Source organism: Tenrec ecaudatus, chromosome 2, assembly GCF_050624435.1.
Source record: "Tenrec ecaudatus isolate mTenEca1 chromosome 2, mTenEca1.hap1, whole genome shotgun sequence".
NCBI classification, from domain to species: Eukaryota; Metazoa; Chordata; class Mammalia; order Afrosoricida; family Tenrecidae; genus Tenrec; species Tenrec ecaudatus.
In genome coordinates, this window is record NC_134531.1 from 103,369,730 (window position 1) to 103,391,673 (window position 21,944).

General features: G+C 40.5%; 2 protein-coding genes across 24 annotated transcripts in view; one reads left to right on the top strand and one right to left on the bottom strand.

Annotated features, from left to right (window-relative positions):
* Window positions 1–14: 14 nt before the first annotated feature.
* Window positions 15–21,381, bottom strand: GIN1 (gypsy retrotransposon integrase 1). Of its 6 annotated transcripts, none has more exons than XM_075541348.1 (8): window positions 21,231–21,333; window positions 16,576–16,721; window positions 12,833–13,041; window positions 10,553–10,858; window positions 8,315–8,506; window positions 8,047–8,223; window positions 7,310–7,595; window positions 17–2,909 (listed from the first exon to the last, which is right to left on the bottom strand). In XM_075541348.1, exons 2-8 carry the CDS (start codon window positions 16,715–16,717, stop codon window positions 2,641–2,643), a joined length of 1,581 nt encoding a protein of 526 aa, XP_075397463.1. In that variant the 5' UTR covers window positions 16,718–16,721; window positions 21,231–21,333; the 3' UTR covers window positions 17–2,640. The 6 variants fall into 6 exon arrangements, with proteins under 6 accessions (XP_075397469.1, XP_075397465.1, XP_075397466.1 ...); XM_075541349.1 differs by having other exon boundaries at window positions 18–2,909; window positions 12,848–13,041; XM_075541354.1 differs by lacking the exon at window positions 16,576–16,721 and having other exon boundaries at window positions 15–2,909; window positions 12,852–13,041; window positions 21,231–21,319.
* PPIP5K2 (diphosphoinositol pentakisphosphate kinase 2) overlaps window positions 21,377–21,944 on the top strand; it is a 101,704-nt gene continuing 101,136 nt past the window's right edge. For 7 of the 18 annotated variants that reach the window (XM_075541330.1, XM_075541337.1, XM_075541334.1 and 4 more), the window contains exon 1: window positions 21,377–21,642. The gene's annotated coding sequence lies outside the window, so the exon portion shown is untranslated. The remainder of the gene's footprint in view (window positions 21,643–21,944) is intronic. The other 11 variants (XM_075541340.1, XM_075541341.1, XM_075541344.1 and 8 more) reach the window with 4 other exon arrangements.

Consider the following 21,944-nt stretch of genomic DNA (forward strand, 5'->3'; position numbering starts at 1 on the left):
TGAGGATGGGAGTGGGGTCAGAGATATTGACTAAAATAATCTGACAGGGAAAAGAACAGGTCATAAGGTTCTAAATGTGATACATGACAATAATATAGCTTTAGTGTTTCCACACTAATTGTTACACTGCTTCCTCCATGGAGTGAATTCAGACATTTTATTCGGACTTGTTAACTCCAGCTACTGGAGCTATCTGCCAGTATTCTGATCCTTTTCCTTGCAGACACATCGCAAAGCTGTACTTACCTCTACAGTGTCTGCCGCAGAGGGGTTATGGAGTGCGTTGCTAACAGCAAGGTTAGCAGTTCAAAACCACCGCCTGCTTCTTGAGAGAAAGATGAAGTTTCTGCTCCAGTAGGTTTACAGCTTCAGCAGCCCAAAGGGGGGAGTTTTATTCTGTTCTATATAGTTGCTATGAATTCTAATTAATTCAAGGACAGGCAGTAGGTTATCTCATATTTTGCTCTCTTATGGAATTAGATGTGGTTGTGTAGCTACTTTTGTTACTGTTAAAACAATTGTTTTTATAACAGCTTTATTGGGATATAATTCACATACCATAAAATTCACACTTGTAAGTGCACAATTTAGATTTCAGCGCACATTCAGAGAATATGTACCAGTCACTATTATCTAAGTTGCTAGGACTTCTGAAAGAAACCCGAGACCTAGCAGCCTGCAGTGAGGCTCAAAGGAACCCTTGGAGATGATGAGGTGCTGGTGATGTGCTTCCAAAAGACGAAGTGCCTGAACAGTCCCATGCAGCACAAGTCCGACACGCTCAATGGCCGCCCGATTTGAAGTACTGTTGTTCAACAGTTATAAGTCACTTACAATCTTCAATGTCAGTTATCATCACACCTATTTCTTACCCGTTGATTGTCTCGGACATTTCGCACCTACAATACTAAAAACTACTATCTATTTTGCACATTAATGGAAGATGTCTAGGAATAACAAACACCACGTGCCATCAAACAGGCCCCCCACGCATGCAGAAAGGGAGCTTGGACCGCTACCCAGGTTGGGGTTGCTGGAGAAATAACTTCCCTGTGCTGCTGCCTGGCAGAGCAGAGCAGGAGCTGGAGTGGGGCCAGTGGGGATGGTCTACAGGGAACTGAGGCTGAGACAGCAGCAGCATGTCCAGAGGGTGCACCAATGCTGGGACTGGGAAGAAAACCACCAAGAGAGGCTTTAGGAGCAGGCTTGGCCATGGTCAGGAGCCTTGAGCTGCCTGGGCACTTGGGTGCCCAGGTGTGGCAGTTACATAATCTGGTGTCAATTTGTGAAGGGGTGGGGTTTAACCTGTCAATCAGGTCACAGCTTTATGACCTCATTTGTAGGCGCTAAGGAGATAAATAGCTTGTTGGAGGCATGACACACCACTCCCTGTGAGACAATCCTGTTGATAAACCACATGGAGACACACTGATGGAGTCAGAGTCCTGGAGCTGGAGGAGCCATGTGGAGACCCACGCCAGTGCTGAGAAGCTTCCACTGATACTGGATCTATAAGATTCTACCTACTGGCCTGTCATCTTCCTGCATTCAGCATTATTGCATGGCTCTGAGTGTCTAAAGAGGAATTGATGGACTAGGACTATTGAACATATGGGCTAATATAGGACTTATGGACTTGATTTGGATTGAGATGTTTCTCAATATACAATTGCTCTTTTATATAAACATGAGTGTCCATGAATTTGTTTCTCTAGTCAAACCCAGACTAACACACCAGGTTTTGCAAGATCCTTGCAACAGTAAGAGGCGACCTCAGCAGCAGCCTGGCAGTATGATCACAGTACAGACGAGGGGCAAGGCGACGTGGTCATCCTCCGTTTTTATACATCATCGGTTTTTGCACAGCAACCTTGTTTTTGGAACTGAACCATGCCTGAAGAGCAGTGAGTAAAGTATTTTTAAGATTGCAGAGAAAATTCTTACTAATTGATGGTTTTGGCTTCGGTATTTATTATGTCACCAGGTAGGTCTGACCCATAGTGACTATGGACCAAAGGAAGCACTGCTCTGTCTGTCCTGTGCCATCCTCCCAATTCTTGGGCTGCAATCACTGTGTTAATCCTTCTCATTTTCAAATGTTTTAAACCAGTAATACAGTTCCAGACCTTAATTGTGAGCCTATTTAAAAAGATGAAATTGCCAAAGGAGCCCATTAGACAAGCCATGATTTTTTCCTATAATATTATTTTTATAAGCTCCAATGATGGGGGAAGTTTAATTTAACCCATTGCTACACTTGATTTGATACGTATTAATCCCGGCAGAGATTTAAAATTTCTTTTTAAAGGAGGGGTGGATATTCTAGAAAAATTAAAGCTGAAAAGGCAGTACAGATACCAGACAATTTTGGAGTTTTGAGCAACAATTTAATTTACTTCCTCAGAAGTAAGTGTGCTTTGCCTTCCTCTCCTTTTAGAAGTGGATTCTATAAATGAGGTGTTTCCTCTTCCTTTGTATATGTGCGGTACCATTCAAACCTCGTCAGAATTTTGGATAGTTATAATAGACACATTTAGTTATCAAGAATGTGTCAAGACACTTCTATACAACTTTTTTGATAAATGATATATCAAGGGTTTATACATTATAAACAGGTATTTGAAAAAAAATTGATGTTTACTAACTTAAGTACCCAAGAACTTGGTTACAAGAGTCCAACAGACAGAAAGTTTGCTTTTCACGAGTACCATGATCTTCTGGAGAGATTTTGGCATTTCTATATTCTAATACTTCATGCTCCTTGGTCGATGTCAGTAGTTCATTATCCTCTACAGTAACAGTTGCATCTTCTTCCAGAATATTTTCCTGGTATGCTCCAACTGGAATTTCAGGCAACCCAATGTAGTCATGATCTGGTACTACTGAACCTTGTACAAAATAAAGAGTGTCTGCAAGAAGAAACATCGTACGTTTGGATTTGGGAAGGACAATTAAACAATTTAAAATTAAACAGTGTTAAATGAGGAACAAAATCCCAAGTCATAAAAAGATCGACTTTGGGGAGGTCCTCTTGTGTATTAACTACACATGTGAAAAATTGAATACAGTATAGAATTTTAACGGTTCTAACATTGACTACAAGAGGAACTGAGCATTTGAAACAGCTACATTGTCCTGTCCTTGCTCTGTCTTTGGTAGGCGGGGACAATGAACGCAGCATGGTACTTATTTGGCCTACTCCTTTCTTTTCAGAAAACAAACTAAAAATTACCCAGCACCCCCCTGGCAATGAAACCTTTTGCACCGTTATCCCCTAATCCAAGATAAAGTTGTATTTCTGCATTGGCCACCTCCGTGGATTGCTTCATCAGCTCCCCACAGGAGGCGGTAGTGCTTCCTTTGGGAAGCACTGGGATAGAGCTTTAAAGGCTGTAAAACTACGTGTGTCCTTAAAAATATTGCTCATATTCTTAATATCCTCTACAAAGCATTTCTGGTTGAATGAATGGAGTCTGAAAGACATAACTAAAGGACAGGGAAGAACTGTCCCTTTTGGGTTTCCAAGGTGATCATCTTTATGGGAACATAAAGTCTCATCCTTCTCCTGGGGAGTGGCTGGTGGATCTGAATTCCTTTATTGCTTAAAATCAGGAAAGGTGTGCATCAGGGTTGTATCCTTAATCAATCTGTATGCTGAATAATCAGAGAAGCTGGGCTATAAGAAAGAGAACTTGGCATCAGGATTGGAGGCTTATTAACAACCTGTGATATGTAGCTGAAACAACTTTGGTTGGTGTAAGTGAGGACTTGAAGTGTTTGCTGATGAAGATCAAGGATTGGATCCTTCGATATGTATTGTAACTCAATGGAAAGAAAACCCAAATCCTCAAAACTAGTCTAGTAGGTAACAACACCATCAATGGAGAAAAGATTGAAGCTTTCAAGGATCTCATCTTGATATCAATCAATGCTCATGGAAGCAGCAGTCAAGAACGGAGAAAACCTGCTTCTCAAGACCTCCTTAAAGTGTTGAAAAGCAAGGAGGACTAAGATGTGCCAGACCCAAGCGGTGATTTTAACAACTGTCCCATATCATGTGCAAGTTAGTGAAGAAGGAAGACCAAAGCAGAATTGACGCATTTGAATTATGGTGCTAGTGAAGACTACTCAAAGCATCAGAAGGCCTCTGACAAGAACGCTTGCACTGGCGGGCTCAGCCATTAGAACAACCGAGAGGACGGGGCAGACCCAGCCAGCGTCTTGTCCCGGTGTATATGGGGTGGCTGGGGGTGGGAGCAGACTAGGTGGCACCTAAAAAGAACAACAGAACACAGCTCTGTCACTGTCTGTATTTCAGCCCGTGGAGATCTGTTTTGGCCTCCTAGTATACAGAATTATGAAGTAATATATTTATGTTGTTACCCACCAAATTTGTGGTAATTTGTTACACCAGCAATGGAAAACTAATAAAATAACAAAAATAATTCCACAATTGGGGCTTTCAACTGTGAAGGTCGACAAAACTAAAACCTTTTGGTGAGGCAGATACAAATCTACCACAATATTCAAAAATGAAAGAAAGCAAGAAACACTACTCAAAATTTGTCCGCTGGAATAGTGGATCAATATTATTATTTTCCTATACAAATAGGAATATCACAAGGCATTATGGAATAGGGTAAGACTTCTTGTCATCTTTTTAAATCTTTATTTTAATAAAAATCACCCTGAAAAGATGCTTGGCAAGGAATTAAGACAAAATGAAAAGCAAGTCTACTTAAAATAGCAGTGGAGAAAATGGTAGACCTTGTAATGCAGGTGTTCCTTCTATATTGTGTTCTAGATGAGAATGAATAAGAAGCTAGCAACAGAAGCACATCAGTTTTAGACAGACATTTTAAAATATAGCTATGACACTTCAAGGCTGGTAGGAGAGGAGACAAGTGCAGACAAATAAATTCATATTTGTTTTGGATAGAGCTCATCCAAACTTAAGCCAAATAAATAACTAGATGATTATTCAAAAGCATTTGTGTTTTTGCATAATTCAACTCATGATTCTTTTTAAAATCAACTAGTGAATATTTTTAGAAAAAATGTGATACTTGCGGGGGGGCAGAAATAGCATTTATTTTAAATTTCTACAAATAACAGCAACAGAGGAAATTCATCCAATACACATCAAGACTTAGATTCTAGGATTGCTTGAGTAATACTTCTTTTGATTAACAAGAAAAAACAAAACACTAGAAAACCACTTATCAATGTGGCCATTTTCTTTTTATTACTGGAGGAACATCTACAACAAATTCAAGTATAAGTCAAAAGTCGTACTGCCTCTATTTAGAAACTGTTTTATTCAATCAGTACTGAAATATTTAGGAGAAGCAAAATGGATAGCTTCTATTCTAAGACCATTTTGGACAAAGGCAAATTGCTGAACGTTGAAAGCCCTCACGACACAGTACCATTTTAAACATGATTTTATTATTCATTACAGTTCATTACAGAAGGCATATTGAAAAGAAGTACCATTGCCAAAGACTAAAAGGAAAATCTTGCTGAAAAACAAAAACATGCACCTGTAAACTTTTATTTTTCCTCACAGAAGAGTGTGGCCATAAGAGAGAGAGACCAGAGAGCTGAAAACAAAGGTACTTTTCATTTTCATAAGTAGGACACAGTTATCTTTTCTGAGGGAGCAATTGGGCCCAGCACATCACGAGCAGAGGAGAGGTACTGCGAGCTTTAACAAAGCGCTGTGACCCAGATCAAAAGCAGAGCTCCACCATCACGCAGAGACCCCTGGGAGGCCAGCACACCTACCAACAGCACAGGGTGAGCGGAGGGTGTTTGGTGTTGCAGTTATTGCTACCCCGGCCTGTTCAAGAATTTGGTTACCTTGCTTACACATGTACTAGACTGTATTTTTCCTCAAATGATCATTATTTGCTGTTAAGTCAGTGCTGACAAGTGGTGACTATACGATGTAACAAGGACAAAAGGTTGCCTGGCCCTGTGCCATCTCCGTGACCTTTGTTATGCTTGAGTCTGCTTTTAAACCACTGTTCCAATCCATTTCATCTGTGTTTGCCAACCTTTCACATCAAATATTACTCATGTTCAAACAACACTTGTATGGATACTTTTAAAAAAATAACAAGACAAAGTAAAGCATTCCCAATAAAGTAGGCTTTAACCTGAAAGTAGGGCAAAACTGTTATTTCTAGTCTATGAAAGCAAGGGTGAGAGATCAAGGTATGTCAGCTATTCAGAACTAGTCAAGTTTCTGCTAGTGTTAACATCTATAGCCCTGAAAACGAACAAGGGAAGTTCCACTCTGTCTTATAGACTGGAGCTCGTTAACATCATTTAAAGAACATGTAGACAGGGGAGCCCTAATGGCCTTGTAGTTATGCGTTGGTCTGCTAACCGCAGGGTCAGCAGTTTGAAAACATGCCTTGGAAGAAAGATGGGGCTGTATACTCACATAAAGAGTTACAGTCTTGGAAACAACAACACGGGCCTGTTCTATATGCAGTCGTTATGAGTTGGAATCGACCTGCTGGCAATGAATTTAGCTTTTGGTTGGTAGATAATGGCTAGGTGCTCAAAAGGTTAGTAGTTCAAAGACACTCAGTGGCTCTGTAGGACAAAGGACTGGAAATCTGCTTCCATAAAAATTCATAGCTACAATTCAGTATGGGAAGTTCTACTCTGTCATTGGGTCCACTATGAGTTACAAATGAATCGGACAGCCTCTAACAAAAGGCAGTTTAGGGAGCTATCATTTCCTTATAGTTCTCAGCATTTACTCTAACCCACATTGTCACCTGACTCCGCCCACGACCTCTGATGCTAAAGTAAGCTTTAAGCATATTCTTTTAGTGCTTTCAACTGAATTCTGATCAGTATGCTTTTGCAAGTAAATATTTACTTGCTGATTTTAGTTGCTAATTTTTTTCCCTTAGGCAAAAAGGAAGCACAAAGGAATTAAATTGAACATGATGACAGCACAAACAGAGGCTGGAATTCTTCTGGGACAGAGGGCCAGTATTTCCTACAGGAAGTATGAATGGACAGCAGATATCAAAGTGAAAAAATCCCTCACAAACTTGAACGTTCCAGACCAGCCATTCTAATAACTGACTACTTACACCAGACAAACTACACGAAATTGTATAAACACGCGGAAAAGAACACCTAACAGCAACAACCCCAAAAAGCGTGTGTTTGTTAGAACTTCTTTGTTCGAAAACAGTGAAAATGTGGTTCCCTTAATTAAATTGCATGCAAGAAATAAAAATTTTTTAAAAATAAAAAATGGAGTGAAGTCACTCACACTTACCTTGTTCAGTGGATTCTCTTACATAGGGTCTAAGATGAGAGATTTTGATAGGTCTTTTAAGTCTAACTCCAGTGCTGTCGCGCAGGACAGCACATCCGCTTTCTGTAATATAGTCTATGACACAAGGGCCAACCCATTCAGACTGGAAACGGCCATCCTTCCACCAATTTTTCCTTTGTCTTAAGACTTCATGACCCACTTTTAGATGAAATGGATTTATTATCTTTGGGTTTTTTTTAGCAACAATCTTGCATTTATTTACCTCATCAAAATTGTTATTCTCCATCTACAAGCACCAAAAACAAACAAAGAGCGGAATGAAAGAGTAATAATTTCTAGCAGGCAGTTATTATAACAAAATGGTTGACATGCTAGTAAAAGATAGGCATGAGTCCTATTTATTTCCTATAATGATTTCATAGTTGCTATTAGTACATTTACTTTGTATAAAGCAAATAAGGTATAAACAGGTTTAATAGTTTTCCTAACTCACACAAATGGACAACAGCAAGATAAGGAATTTGGCCCCTTATCTGTTTGATTTTAAAGTTCATTTTTCTCCCACGATTATTTCTCAGAATTTCATAGCTAATAAACATCATACTATTTAATCACAATAAGTAGGTTTGATAGAAAACTTAATCTTCACAGTTTATAATGTATGTATATATTCTGAAACTTTGAAAATAAATGATCACATTATTGATTATAGATTTTTTCCTATTAAATAGAGTCACCTGGCCTGCTGAAGTTGTCTTATTCACCATTATTTTATCAACTTCTTTAAGTGCATCTAGAATTTCAGCAAACATACTTGTATTATCACCATCCACTTCATGAAGACTATCAGAAGTCTCAGGTATATTAGGATTTCGATTAAACATTTGAAAATATGGTGTGTTTTTAGCAGGTTCCTATTTTGAGGAAAATAAACAGCAAATATTTATCCAGCCAAGAAATAATCACTCATATATTATAAGAACAGAATGATAAAAAGGCACGTACCAAGTGAGTTATATTGAATGCAAATGAAACCGCTGACAGATGATCATCCCAGTTCTCTGGGTGGTCAGCACAGTGTTTGGAGAGAAAAGTTTTGATTGTGCTGGGTACACTGTCAGTGGGCCTGACAGTTTGAGAGGCGTGAGATATTACAATGTGCTTTGTGCCAAGCAATCCATAGAGCTCTCCATTGATCTAAACAAGATATTAAGACAAAGCTGGCTTTTAAAATTCAGTATTTCACTGGTTAAAAAAAATTTCAAAAGAATTTGAACCTTGTCTTTTTTAATGACCTTTTCAAAGACCTTTGAAGATTACATGAATTAATGTTTCCAAAGCATGTAAAGCAGTTCTTGGAAAGTAGTAAAAACTGTTTAACTCTTAACTGCTGTTATTATTGTTAAAATTTTATGTTCAAACATGAAAGAATTCAAAGAGCTTAGAAATTTTTCAATAAGCCTGTTAAATCTAAAATAACTTACATTTTTCTATCTTGCCCTTTCTTTTTAAAATTGGATAAGCAATGGATCAGTTTACTGTTTTTTTTTTCAGTTTACTGAGTATTTCCTGATGCTTAATTGGGAGTAGTAGGCAAATTGAGCAAATAAAAAGTTAAAAATAAAATATGAGATAACAATAAATAATATTGTATTTCTAAAGTTCACTTATAGGTAGGGGTGGTCATTAACATAGTTCTGGGTAAAAAAAAGTAGGTGTAGGGCTCTTAAAATTTTCGGGCAGAACCAACTGGTGATTTCTTCAACCTTGCCTCCCGGACCTCTTCTTTCTAAAATGTAGAAGAGGCACTGGCTCATCCCATGAGCAAAAGATTTAGGACCACACCCCAAAGAATATGGAACAGAAGGCTAGACACACTTCTTTCTTAGAATTTGTGAGTATTTTATATCCATACCTGTTCTTTGCGAGGGGGACACAAAGGTAAAGAAAAAGTTTTCTCATTTTTAATGCCGAATTCAAATAAAATAATTAAATAAATTTGATTTGGTAAAAGCAATCTTTCAGTGTTTATTATTCACATCTAAGAACACAATGTAGGTCTACATTTAATGTAGTCCCTCTTTGTCAATCGTAAACACTTTAAACTAGAAGTAAAAAAAATCATTTGGCCTGTTCTAAATTTAATTTCAGGATAACTTAAGATAACTTTATAATTATTTAGTGTCACAATAAAACCTTAATTTCTGGTTTCCGATTTCTACTCCAATCACCTTTGTCATATTTAATACTCCATCTCATATGTATCTAATAAACTGTACTCTTTGTTGTTAGGTCCTATCATATAGGTTCTGGCTCATAGTGACCCCACAGACAACACAACAAGCCATGGCCTGGACCTATCCATCCTCACAATCATTGATGTTTGAGTCAATTGCTGTAGCCATTATGCTAAGGGTGTTCCTCTTTTGTGCTGTGGACTTAGCCAAGCATGATGTCCCTCCTGACTGGCCCTCCTGAAAATATGCTCAAAGCAAATAAGATAAAGTCGTGCTAGCCTTGCTTTTAAGGAGTATTCTAGCTGTACTTTTTCCAATAAAGATTTATTCGTTCTTCTGGCAGTCTATTATATGCATATTCGATATTATTTGTCAACACTGTAATTCAAATAAATCAATTTTCTGCATTCTTCCTTGTTCACTGTTCAGCTTTCACCTGTTTACGAGGTAACTGATACTACCAGGGCAGATGCGCCTCAGTCCTCAAGGCAGTATTTTGCTTTTTAGTACTCTAAGGAAGTCATGCCTTATGTGAATGTTCTCTGAAGCAAGAATGAGCAGACTATCTCATGCACTCTGGACATGTGGTCAAGAGCAACCAGTCCCTGGAGAAGGACATCATGCTTGGTAAGTATAAGGGAAGTGAAAAAAAGAAAGACATCTCACCAGATGAACTGACAGGGAGGCTGCAACAATGGACTCACACATGACAGCTGTGAAGATGGCAGGACCAGGCAGTGTCCCCCCTTCTATTGTACTATGAGTGGGAATGGACTTGACAGTCCCTATCAAGGAGGTCTATATGACTGAACTCTTATCTGTATGATGTGTGCATTATGTGTTAATCTGTTCAAAAATTAATATGGAATTAACAAGGTCTTTTGTAGATTTGTATAATACAGTATGACTGATTTTATGACTATACTTAGTAAGCCTCCTGTAACACATCATCGGCACTCAGTGATGGGCAATGGAAGGTAAGGAAGAGCTAAGTAGTTTGCCTTACCTGATGGATAAATTCATCTCTTTGGTCCATTATTATTTTCTGAGGAGGGCCATATAAAAGAAATATATTGACAATAGCTTTAGAAATTTCAGATGCTGAAACATCAGAGAGGGGCAAAATCACAACCCATTTTGTGAGCAAATCAGTCATGATTATAGCATACACATGACTTCTGTTGCTCATATGAAAAGGTCCCATCAGATCAACGGTCACTATACTCCATGGATTTTCCACCTTGAGAATGAGCTGCTTAGATGCTATAAAAACTGCATTTTTTGCCACTTGGCAATGCTGACAGGCATATACCTGAAAAAAGGGCACATAATACAAATAAAATACAGAAATGTTAACATAGTAAAAATAATAAAAGAAAGTTTATACATTTCAATTCCAAAATGATTAATAGCTACTGGTGGTCTAGTGCTTATGCGCTGAGCTGTAATCTGCATGGTTGGCAGTTCAAAACCCCCAGCAGCTCCATGGGAGAAAAATGGGCTTTCTACTCCTATCAACAGCAAGTGTCAGAAACCCACAGGGGGCTTCACTATGAGTCAGCTTTGACTCGATGGCAGTTAATTCTGTTGTAAAGGAGCTTTTAGACTGAGACTAGATCTCTCAGTTATGCTGTCTATTCAGGATGATAAGCAATTAATTGTTGCTACTACTACTAAAAGCAGAGCTCTAGTGGTTACACAATGTGCTGCGATTACATGGTCAGCAGTTTGAAACCACCAGCATCTCTGTGGGAGAAAGACTGGGCTTGTTACTGTACATACTTACAGTCTCAGAAACCCACAGGAGGTAGCTGTGAGTCAGCACTGATACGATGGCACTAAGTTTGCTTTGGGGAAGTTCTACTAAATCCATCCTAGTAGTATGAATATAATTCTGATTTGCATTCAATAAATATTTAGTAAATAAATAATCCTTAAAACAAGTTTACTATAAAATTGAATAGCATATAAAATATAATTACTATATGCAGGAAATGCTTCTAAATCATCACACTAAAAATTCATTAATATAGTATAACAATATTTACTAAAATACAATTGTATTCAAACAATATTTGTACATATTAGAAATTGTTCTAGATCCTGGGAAAAGGGAGAGCACAAAAGCCAAGCTGTCATAAAGCTTTCCTTTGAGGAGAGAGAGAAGTGATCAGTTAACCAGCTTATTGATGGTACCTATGATGAAGTCAAATTATTTGGAAGGGTTCTTCTGTCCATGTTTTTGTAACTCCCACCAAATGACCACACAGATAGGGTGTGTGGAATACTAATAGAGGGGACTGGGTAGAAAAGAGTGACCCACCTCAGAAGTGGGAGAAAAGTCTGTGACTCTCAAGAAAGGAGAGCCACCAGAGGAGCATAAGGGACATTCATGGTTGAAGTGGTGAAGGCACCAGAAGCTGGGGCACAAAGACTGTGAGATGGAGTAGTGGAGTTCTACTGAAACCAGGAGGGAGAGCAGAGGAGCCTCACTAAAACTTTGAGGCAGAACAGACAGGGACCATGAGTAACAGGGACCATGAGGCAGAGTGACAGTCTTCTTGATTCACAGAAAGGCAGAAGCCAAGGGCCCATGCAAGGGCTCGGAACCAGAGATACATGCCTGCCAGCATGGCTAAGAGGCATTTTAGACAAAAGAACTGTACCCTTACCATACTGTAACCTATTACCTTCCCTAATAAGCCCCATAATCTTGTTTAATGTCTGTGATTTCTGTAGTGGCCATTACAATGAATTGTTGAGTGTAGCAGAGAAGTAGTGAAGCCAACTGTCACAACTTCCTCCTGCAGAAGTGCTAGTGGGTTTGCACACATGATCTTTTGGTTAGCAGCAATCCCAATCAAACTAAGTGCAAAGTCAAGTTGTAATGATAACGAAATTCGTCCGATTTTTTGTAACTGTATACCCACTTAAGGAGTTCTGCTATATTTTCTACCTGAGCTTACACATTGGACCTGACGTGAACTTCAAAGACGGAATGATTTAGTATAATGATTTCAGCCCCATTTAAATTCTGCCTACATCAGAGAGTTCAACAATTAACATCTTACCAAAGTCTGGTGTAGCATTTTAAAATGTTTTAATATTTCATCTTATTCCTACTAATAAATATGTGATATAAATTTTAAAAAATTATGAAGTGAAATTAAACTGTTAAATATTCTTGTATAAAACTAGCCACACAAAAAATTCTTTATGAGAGATACGACCCTGAGTAAACCTGTAGCAAAAATGACTTTTGTCGATCTATGCCAAGGTATGCTACCTCCATAAGCCCTACCCACTGTCTGACATCACTGGTCACGGACGTCCAGTAGTAGCGGGACTCCACCAGGGTCAGGGTTCTGGAGATGCCATGATGGGCTCCGGCGTCGTTTTCATGGCACTCTCTCAGGACTTTCTTTTTTTCCTCTTCTGAAACAATTACCAAACGATTTTGTTTGCTGTCTTTTCCAACATAAAATAGCTTTTTTTCTGCAATAAATGAGACCAAAAAAATTAGAAATCTTGGTTATCTATAAAAGTGTAAGGTAATTATAAAACCTTATCATCAAGCCATGGTTTTTGCTTTAACAAAACCTTTCTCCCTCTAAATGTATTTGTGTATGATTCTGCTGTTACAAGAACTAGATGTTGAGGAGGACCATGCTCTCGCTCACTGCCTTCATTCAGCAACTCTACAGGACAGGGTAGAACTACCCATTTGGGTTTCCCAAACTGTAACTCTTGACTGAAGTAGAAAGCCTCATTCATCTTTTCTCCATGGAGCGTCTGGTGGTTTTGAATTGCTGACATTGGGTTAGCAGACCAATGCATAATCCACTAGGCCACTGGGAGGATCCAACTATGAGAATTTTAAAATTTATCAATACAAGTACAGTTAGATTGTTCACCAAAGCACACAATAACTATGGGAATATGAAATTATCTTTGTTGAGTACTCAAACTGGAAAATTACTTGCAGGTACCTCTTAAAAATAGGAAATGATTTATGTATAGATAAGCAACATTCTGAAGCAGAATTTTCCAAAGTAGCTTCAATATAGCTACATTTTTGCAAGCAATAACCTCTCGGGTGTTTTGGATTTTTTTCCTGAATCTTAGGAAGAGGTGTAGAACAAAGACAGGGAAAGTGAGTGCCTTCGTCAAGATAATTCCTTTCTTTCCTTGGGATGGCAACTAGGAAGCAACCAGGAAATGCAGAGGCATTTCTACAGCAAGTGGCCCCTCTAGCAAACAAAAAATTGCATCCTTCTCCAAAGATTTGACAACAGTCTTCTAGATAACTTAACCATGGTATCAGTTCCCAAAGCACAAGTCAAGTTCATTAATCTTTTACTTAGCACAGATGGCACTCCATAAAAAGTAAGCCTTATTTGCTTCTACTGATGAAAATTGGTTTATAATATGCCTCAAGTTAATTTCCCCCTCAGTTTCTTCTCTCCTACACACAGCAGATCATGGTCACAGCGTAGGTTTTGATTCATGCTCTCAAATATGAAAATATTAGTTGTAACTTGTTAAATGATCTCTCCCAGATGGTAACTGAAATTGTGATGGTGAATAGAAATCGTGTCCCTCTTTAAGTGGCATCCAGGGTACATGCCATACCTGCTGTACCTTGGATTCATCACTGCAAAGAATCACCACTATTCCAATGTGGATGGGGCACTTCTGTAAACTCCACAAACATACCTTCAAGCTACTAGTGTGCCTGAGCACAGGCTTAGAGGGACAGTTCAGCCTCAAGCTTATCTACTGCACTTACCAATGGACATGACTGTCACAGAGTAGGGGCTAAGTAAACATGTGTTGCAGAAATGAACAGATAAATGATTGAGGATGAGTCTACTTATTCTTCGGCAGAACAAGTACTGTTTATACTTGAGTATAAGCCGATCCATATGTCAGCCAAGGCACCTAATTTTACCACAAAAACTGCATTAAAAATGTGCAAAACTCAGCTTATACACGAGTACATATGGAAACTAGGGCACTGTCCCCAAACCCAAACTCATTGTCAGTTCTGACTCATAGCTACCCACCAGGTTCTCAACCTGTGGGTCATGACCCCTTTGGGTGTTGAACAACCCTTTCACAGGGGTTGCCCGATTCATAACAGTAGCAAAATTACAGCTATGAAGTAGCAATGAAAATAATTTTAAGGTTGGGGGATCACCACAACATGAGGAATTTTATTAAAGGGTCGCAGCATTAGGAAGGTTGCAAACCACTGCTTTAGGACAAGGCAGAACTGGCCCTGTGAGTAACCAAGACTGTTTAACTCTTTACCTTGTGTTCAGCAGTCCCATGTGTCACTACTCTGTCACTAGAGCTTCTCAGACAAGTGTACATAGGGAAATGAGCAGCCATTTTTCCCCTTACAATTTTCTTGATCTGCTTTGAAAAAACCCGCATTCTGAACCTATGGCAAAACTTCCCAAAATAGCACAAACATTCATTCATTAATTATCAGTAATGGTACTTGTTGCTTCGTTCATCCCAAACTCAATTTTCTCCATTAAAGGTGGGATAAAAATGACAGATTATTAATATAACTTTAAAAATATATATATTCTACATTTCAAATATTCCATTCAGGGGCACTTAGTCACAAAAGAAAATGTAAATCCTAAAAATATCCAATTGCAGTGGGAGGGAAGACCATATAAAAAATAAAAGAAATCAGTTTCTCATTAATAGCATCAAAATGCACGAAAGTGCAGAGAGTAGGAATCACTTTAGGTGGCAAAGGTAGAAGTTAATTTAGCTAAGTGCTCCATTTCCTTCCATTGTTTGTGATTTACACTGTGCTTTACAGAGCCCTAGTGGCATGGTGGGTTACACACTGAGCTGCACTTCACACCCATCAGCTGAAGTTTGCAGCTCTCATAGGGATGTCCAGCCCGGAAATGCACAGGGGCAGTTCTACTCTGTGCTACACAGTGCTGAGATGAGTCAATACGATAAAGGGAAATCTCTTAATATGGCTCTTGTATCCATGTGTCTGTAACTCCAACCAAATAGAAGGGTGACACCATGCAGACAGACACAAATAAGGTATGTGAAACACTAATAGAGGAGATTTCATCAGTTTCAGTCGCCATTCCCCTGGTTATCAGAGTGAACAATTGCAGGCACAGGGAGAGAATTTGCAGGACTATCCAGGAAGAAGTGGCAGTGGCAGTAGATGTCATGCCACAGTGAGACCAGAGGCTGAAGCCGGGAGACCCTGAGACAGAACAGAGGAGGAGCTATGAGACAAAGAGCCAGAGCGGCAAGTGGGCTTCCTGGCCCACGGTGACCAGAGGCCAAGAGATTATGTGGCTGAGAGCCTGACAACCAGAGTTAGACTTGGCTGCCGGCTGAGGAGAGGCACTGCAGTGGACCAGACACTGTATCCTTACTGTTTAGTGATCCTGACTTGTAATCTGGTAATTTCCCTAAGCAAGCCACATAATTATGAGTATTGTCTGTGAGTTCTATGTGGCCATTATAAGGGATTATTGAAGACAGCAGTTGAGTGTCATGGGAGGAAAGGTTGGTGAAAGAAATGCGCCTTGGGCTGGTGAGGAGTTGGATTCTTCTTCTCCCTTGTGTAGCCAAAGGAGGTCAGGTGTGGCCTCTGTGCCGGTTTTGCAGTCAGAATGATCACTTGAAGGCAGTTTGTCTGGTTGGTTTTACAAGCTTACCAAAGATTCATGGTGGCATCATGTTTTCAGCATTGCATTGTTAACCATGGAAAAACGATGGGGCTGTCTGACCCTGTAAAGACATACAATCTAGAAAGCCTAACTAGGGTTGATATACTTTGGAATTTACTCGATGGCAATGGGTTTTGTTTTGTTTACATACTTACTGGTCTTCAGTTAACTACAATGTAATTTTTATTTTGTGATATCATTAATTTAACTATCAATTGTTAAGTAACGACCAATCCAACAACTGATATCCTCAAGATTTCACAAAGAACACAAGAGGATCTATAATTCTGCACATTAATTTTACCTTTAAAGGCAAATTTTTTTGCTGCTCTTCTTATGCCACTTCTCTCACTTGGCAGTGTAGTTGGATGATATTCACCAGTTCGTTTATAATATGCAATTTGCTTAAGATGAAGGTCACCATTTTTTCCGCTACGAACCATCATTAACCTAGGCAAAGGTATTTAAAAATGCTTTGATTAGCTAATTCAGTTGCTATTTCCGTTCAGGCTTCTGCTTACATCTGACATTAGCTTTCCCAGAATATTATTTGAGGCGGTTAATTGTAGTACAGAAAAGGAACAGAGTGATGCATATGAACTAAAATATTCAAATGCTATTTTTGTGATACATCATAACAAATTATCTTGTCTCTTTCATATAAAAAGAAATGCTGAAAATTTTCCATATATTGAGGAGAAAAAGGAAATGAACAAGTACACTTTAAATCAACCGCAATGCGATTTACATAGTATGACCCTGTTATGTGACATTTAAATAGGCTATAAGGGGATACAATACAATTTTATATTACTATGAGACATACTCTTGGCCGTTGTAAAATATAAAACACAAATACCTAACTATTTACATCGGATCTGAAAAATGTATCCTCTAGAAATGTTCAAATAACAAGTGCAGATCTTTGGTTATAGGAGATCTCATATTCTCTTAACTACATGTGAGCTGTTCTTTCTTGAACAGGAAAGCTTTTGGTCCTGCGTGTACTTTCTCATCTGGCTATCAATTTTTATTTTATATCCCACAATGTAGAAGATAAAATGGGGCGAAGAGGGGCAATCTAGGCCTTCTAGACACCATTACATAATTAAGGGAAGAAATGATAAAATCTAAATCAAAGCAGTGTCATTGGAAATGTATTTTGACAAGTCTGGAAAAAAGATTCCAGTACTAAATATGTTGCATTAAGCTCATGGGTGAACTCGGTAAGTAGATGTAGGAAAAATTTCAGCAGCGGGATGATCAGGTGTAAGGTGTACAGTATGAAGAGGGGTCACAGCCTTAGCCTGCCAGTCACATCCACGAGTCCACTCAGCTGCAAAACCTTTTCTAGCTACATCTTCTTCCTGACCCGAGAAGTCACCATTTGTGTATTAAAATATGTTAAGACTAAGAAAAGGTAATGTAAGCAGCTGATTATAACTTCTGGCTTTGCAAGGGAAATGTTTTGTCATATTTGGTTGGTTTACACTGTCACTTACACATGAAATAAAATCAAGAGAAACTGGCATAAGTCCTTATTGCCTAATTCCTTAGTACTACTCCCACAGTGACATGTACTGATTTGTACCATAAAATCTTCAACACTTTATTGCACTTATGAGTTTATGTCTCTCTTCCAAATATACTGTAAATTCCTTAAGGAAACACCAATAGCAAGATAAAGAGAAAAAAAAAGAAATAATGTCACAGAGGATCTGGCAACAGAAGCCAAAGTAAAAAAAAAAAGACTTCTTAGAAGTAAGCAGAGATTACGTAATACAAGAACTGAAATGCCTCTAGTGGCTTTTACAGCAGTGGAGCAGGGCAAGTGGAAGTCAGCCTGCAATGGGATCTGGCCTGATAGCACAATGAGAATGTGGATTTAGTAAATTTGAATTTAGCTGTAAAGACAAGGATGTGCACAGCAGTAGCTAAAGAGCTTTGGGGTCATTGATCGAACCAATATTATCGAGCACCTGCAAAGAACCCTTTCTTTTCCCAAAGTCTGTAAAGATAAAGTCTTCCTTAGAGAGATGTTGAGTTGTCTGGCTTTCATTGACTATGGTTACTATTTAATCGAAATACTTTTTCATAATGTTTTACTGCTAACACCAAAGTCCAGAAGATTCAAGCTGTATGAGTTAGAATGAGTTCTGTTCATGTTGTGCCATCCACAAACTGCTGGCCTTGGCAGTAGGGAGAAAGACGATGGTAGAGACAAGAGAATGCACCAGAATGAAGAACCATCACACAGAAAGCACAGCCATGGGTGTTTAAGTAGGGAGTTAAACATTTGCTGCTAATATGTCCTATTAACACATGGAAAGGGCTTTAAAAAGCTAGCATTTTTTTCTTCTCAAAGTATATGGGAAGCTTAAAAAAATCCATGGATAAGAAATTCTAATATGTTCAAGAATTTTTGTTAAAGTAACTGTGCATTAAAACCTGGTACGATTAAGAGAATGTAAAGGTAGTAACTGATTATAACTTCTGGTATTGCCACTTACTCAAAGCAAGAACACGTTGTTCTATTAAATTGGCATTCCAGGATGCATACCTTTCCGACACAATTGCTGAAGAAAAATGTGTGCATAAGCAAATGTGGTGAAGAAAGCTGATGGTGCACAGCTATCAAAAGATATAGCGTCTGGGGTCTTCAAGCCTTGAAGATAAACAAGCAGCCATCTAGCTGAGAAGAAAAGCCCACATTGAAGAAGCACTCCAGCCTGTCTGACCACGAGGTGTAGAAAGGACCAGTTATCAGACATCAAAGAACTAAAAATCATATCAGTGGGTGCCCACCTTCCTGATACGAACAATAAAGACAAACGTATGCATAAGAAAATGTGGTGAAGAAAGCTGATGGTTCCCAGTTATCAAAAGATATAGCATCTAGGGTCTTGGAGGCTCGAAGGTAAACAAGTGGCCATCTAGTTCAGAAGCAACAAAGCCCACATGGAAGAAGCACACCAGCCTGTGTGACCACGAGCTGTCAAAGGGACCAGGTATCAAGCATCAAGGAACAAAAAAATCATATCATTGTAAACGTGTGAGTGCAGAGTAGAGACTCAAAGCCTATCGGCAGCCAACTGGACACCCCTTTACTGAAGGGTTGTGGGGAGGAAATGAGCCAGTCAAGGTGCAGGGTAGCAACGAAGAAACATAAAACTTTCCTCTAGTTCTTAAAAACGTCCCCCCCCACCCCACCCCACTATCATGATCCCAATTCTACCTTACAAATCTGGCTAGGCCAGAGGATGTACATTGGTACAGATAGCAACTATAAACAGAGACTCCAGGATAGATGACTCCTCCAGGGCCAGTGGTGAGAGTGGCGATGCCTGGAGGATGGAGGGAACGTGGGATAGAAAGGGGGAATTGATTACAAGGATCTATGTATAGCCTCCTCCCTGGGGGATGGACAGCAGAGAAGAGGGCAGGGGGAGATGTCGGACAGTGTAACATATGGCAAAATAATAATTTATGAATGATGAAGGGTTCACGAGGTAGGGGGATGTGGCAAGGGAGAGGGCAAACGAGCAGCTGATATTAAGGGCTCAAGTGGAAGGCAAATGTTTTGAGAATGATGATGGCAACAAATGTACATATGCGCTTGACACATGGATGGATGTATGGATTGTGATAAGAATTGCATGAGCCTCCAATAAAATTATTTTTAAAAAACTTCTGGTCTTGCAAATGGTATGCTAGGTCATATTTGGTTGTGTCTACACTATGTCACTTGCACATCATATAAAACCAACAGATATCTACATACTATTGTCTAATTCTTTTGATAATTTTATGTGTGAAATACAAGAAGGCAGGTCACTACCATTTTAAGTAAAATTAGGATGTTTCACCAAAAACAGGTAAGTTTAACAATTTAATCCTCACAAAGGTTAACAGTATGCATGTGTTTCAACTTAACACTTTTAACCAACACGTTAATTTGGGACCAAATTTTAACTTAAACTTTCCTAGCTTCATCTTTGAAAAATAGTAAGCATGACTTTCTGTAATGTCCTCAAAGGCTGGGAAATATATACACCAAGCGCATTCCTATCATCTGCTTTTTGGTATATAAATTCGTGCCAAAAAAAAATTACTTGGCTCTCATTCCAACCCACACTGCCATGGAGTTAATTCCAACTCATAGCGCCTCTACAGGCCAGAGCAGAACTGTCCCTGTGGGTTTCCGAGACTGGTACTGTTTAAAGAAGTAAAAAAACCTCTTCTTTCTCCGGCAGAGCGGGTGGGATTTTCAAAGTGCTGACCTTGGGGTGAGCGGCCCAACACGCAACATTAGGTGTACGCAAAATGCCACATGGGATAAATAGCCATTCTTCAAAATTCCTTTTTTATTTTGGTTCAAAACGGATTATCTAAGGAAAACCCTCACCGCTGACCATTCTCCCGCCCCCCCCCTTTTTAAACAACTCGTGACCAAATGCCCTTTGCGTTTGCATTTTGGACAAAAGGGTACTTTGGCAGACCAAGTAACAACCGTGAGATGGCAGCTATCAAAATGGGTAAAGGGCAATTCTTTAACTTCGTCCTGGAGCCCCTCGATGTGGGCGCTTGCTCCAGCGCTCCGGAATCGGATGCTGCTTTCCAGGGCAGACGGCGCTGCCGGGGCACGTCAGAGGCCGGGACACCGGCTCCCAGGGGCAAGGGCCAGCGGAACGTCACATGAGCAGAAAAGAATCATCAACTTAAAGTGGGCTGCGCAGCGTCTCCCCTCAGGGCCGACACCAGAACTCGCCCCTTTCGGTGCCCGGATCGCAGGGGACTTCGTAAAGCCCAAGGCCCGCCAGCTCCCACAGCGCCTGCGCACGCTGGAGTCACAGCCCCTCGCCGGGCCAGTCGAAGGGAGCGGCTTTGAAGTGGCTGTCGAGTCACGCCTCACGTTAACGACCCGGAGGTCTGACACAGCACCTTGGAACGACCACTCACCAAGGGGGTCCTGACCGCACGAGCGGAGCTTCCCTTCGCGACTTCGCGGCGGCGACAGGAAGCGGAACCACCCGGACTTTTAAGGGCGGCGCGCTCGTGGGGGCTGCGGCGGCTCGCTCGGCACGGGCTCCGTCCCGGCCGGAAGTTGGTCCGCCCGGGGCGGTTTCTGAGTGAGACCCGCGGCTGGCGGAGGAGAGGCGTGGCCGGGAGTCGGGCGGCGGGCGAGCTGAGGTACTTACAGGTGGAGGTTGAGCGGCTGCTGGAGGCAGAAGGGCGAGAACCGCGCTCCACTAGCCCTGGCTCTCGCCCGTCATCCCTGCCTCGCACTCGCTCCGCGGATCCACTGGGACGCCGCGACTGGCGCGGGCGCGAGCATGTCCAGTAGCCCGCGTGACGACCACCGTTGGGGCAGGTGAGGCCCCGACGCGGGAGGGGAGACTGGGTGCGGAACCGCGTGGCCGGCGGGTTGCGGGTGCGGCTGGGCGGTTGCTTTGTTGCTGGCTGCTCTCTGTGGAGGCCGGGAGCGCGCTCTTCCGAGGGCCATGTGCGGAAGTGAATGGCAACGTGGGCGTTGGTGTGACAGTGTGACAGTCGAGCCAGGGTCCCTTGCGCTTCTTGATCTCTGTCCTTCCTCCATTGTTCCTTTTTCGTTTTTCTTTTCTCGGACTTGTGACGCCAGAGTTCGGCCCGGCGGGCGGGGACTGGTGGGTTCTC

Bases quoted from the DNA above. Each gene is read 5' to 3' on its own strand.
- GIN1 (XM_075541348.1), bottom strand. From the start codon at position 16,717: ATGATGGTTCGTAGCGGAAAAAATGGTGACCTTCATCTTAAGCAAATT. The intron at 13,042-16,575 runs GTAAAATTAATG...CATTTATTGCAG, and splicing joins AAAAAAATTTGCCTTTAAAG to AAAAAAAGCTATTTTATGTT. The intron at 2,910-7,309 runs GTAAGTGTGAGT...TTCTTCTTGCAG, and splicing joins AAGAGAATCCACTGAACAAG to ACACTCTTTATTTTGTACAA.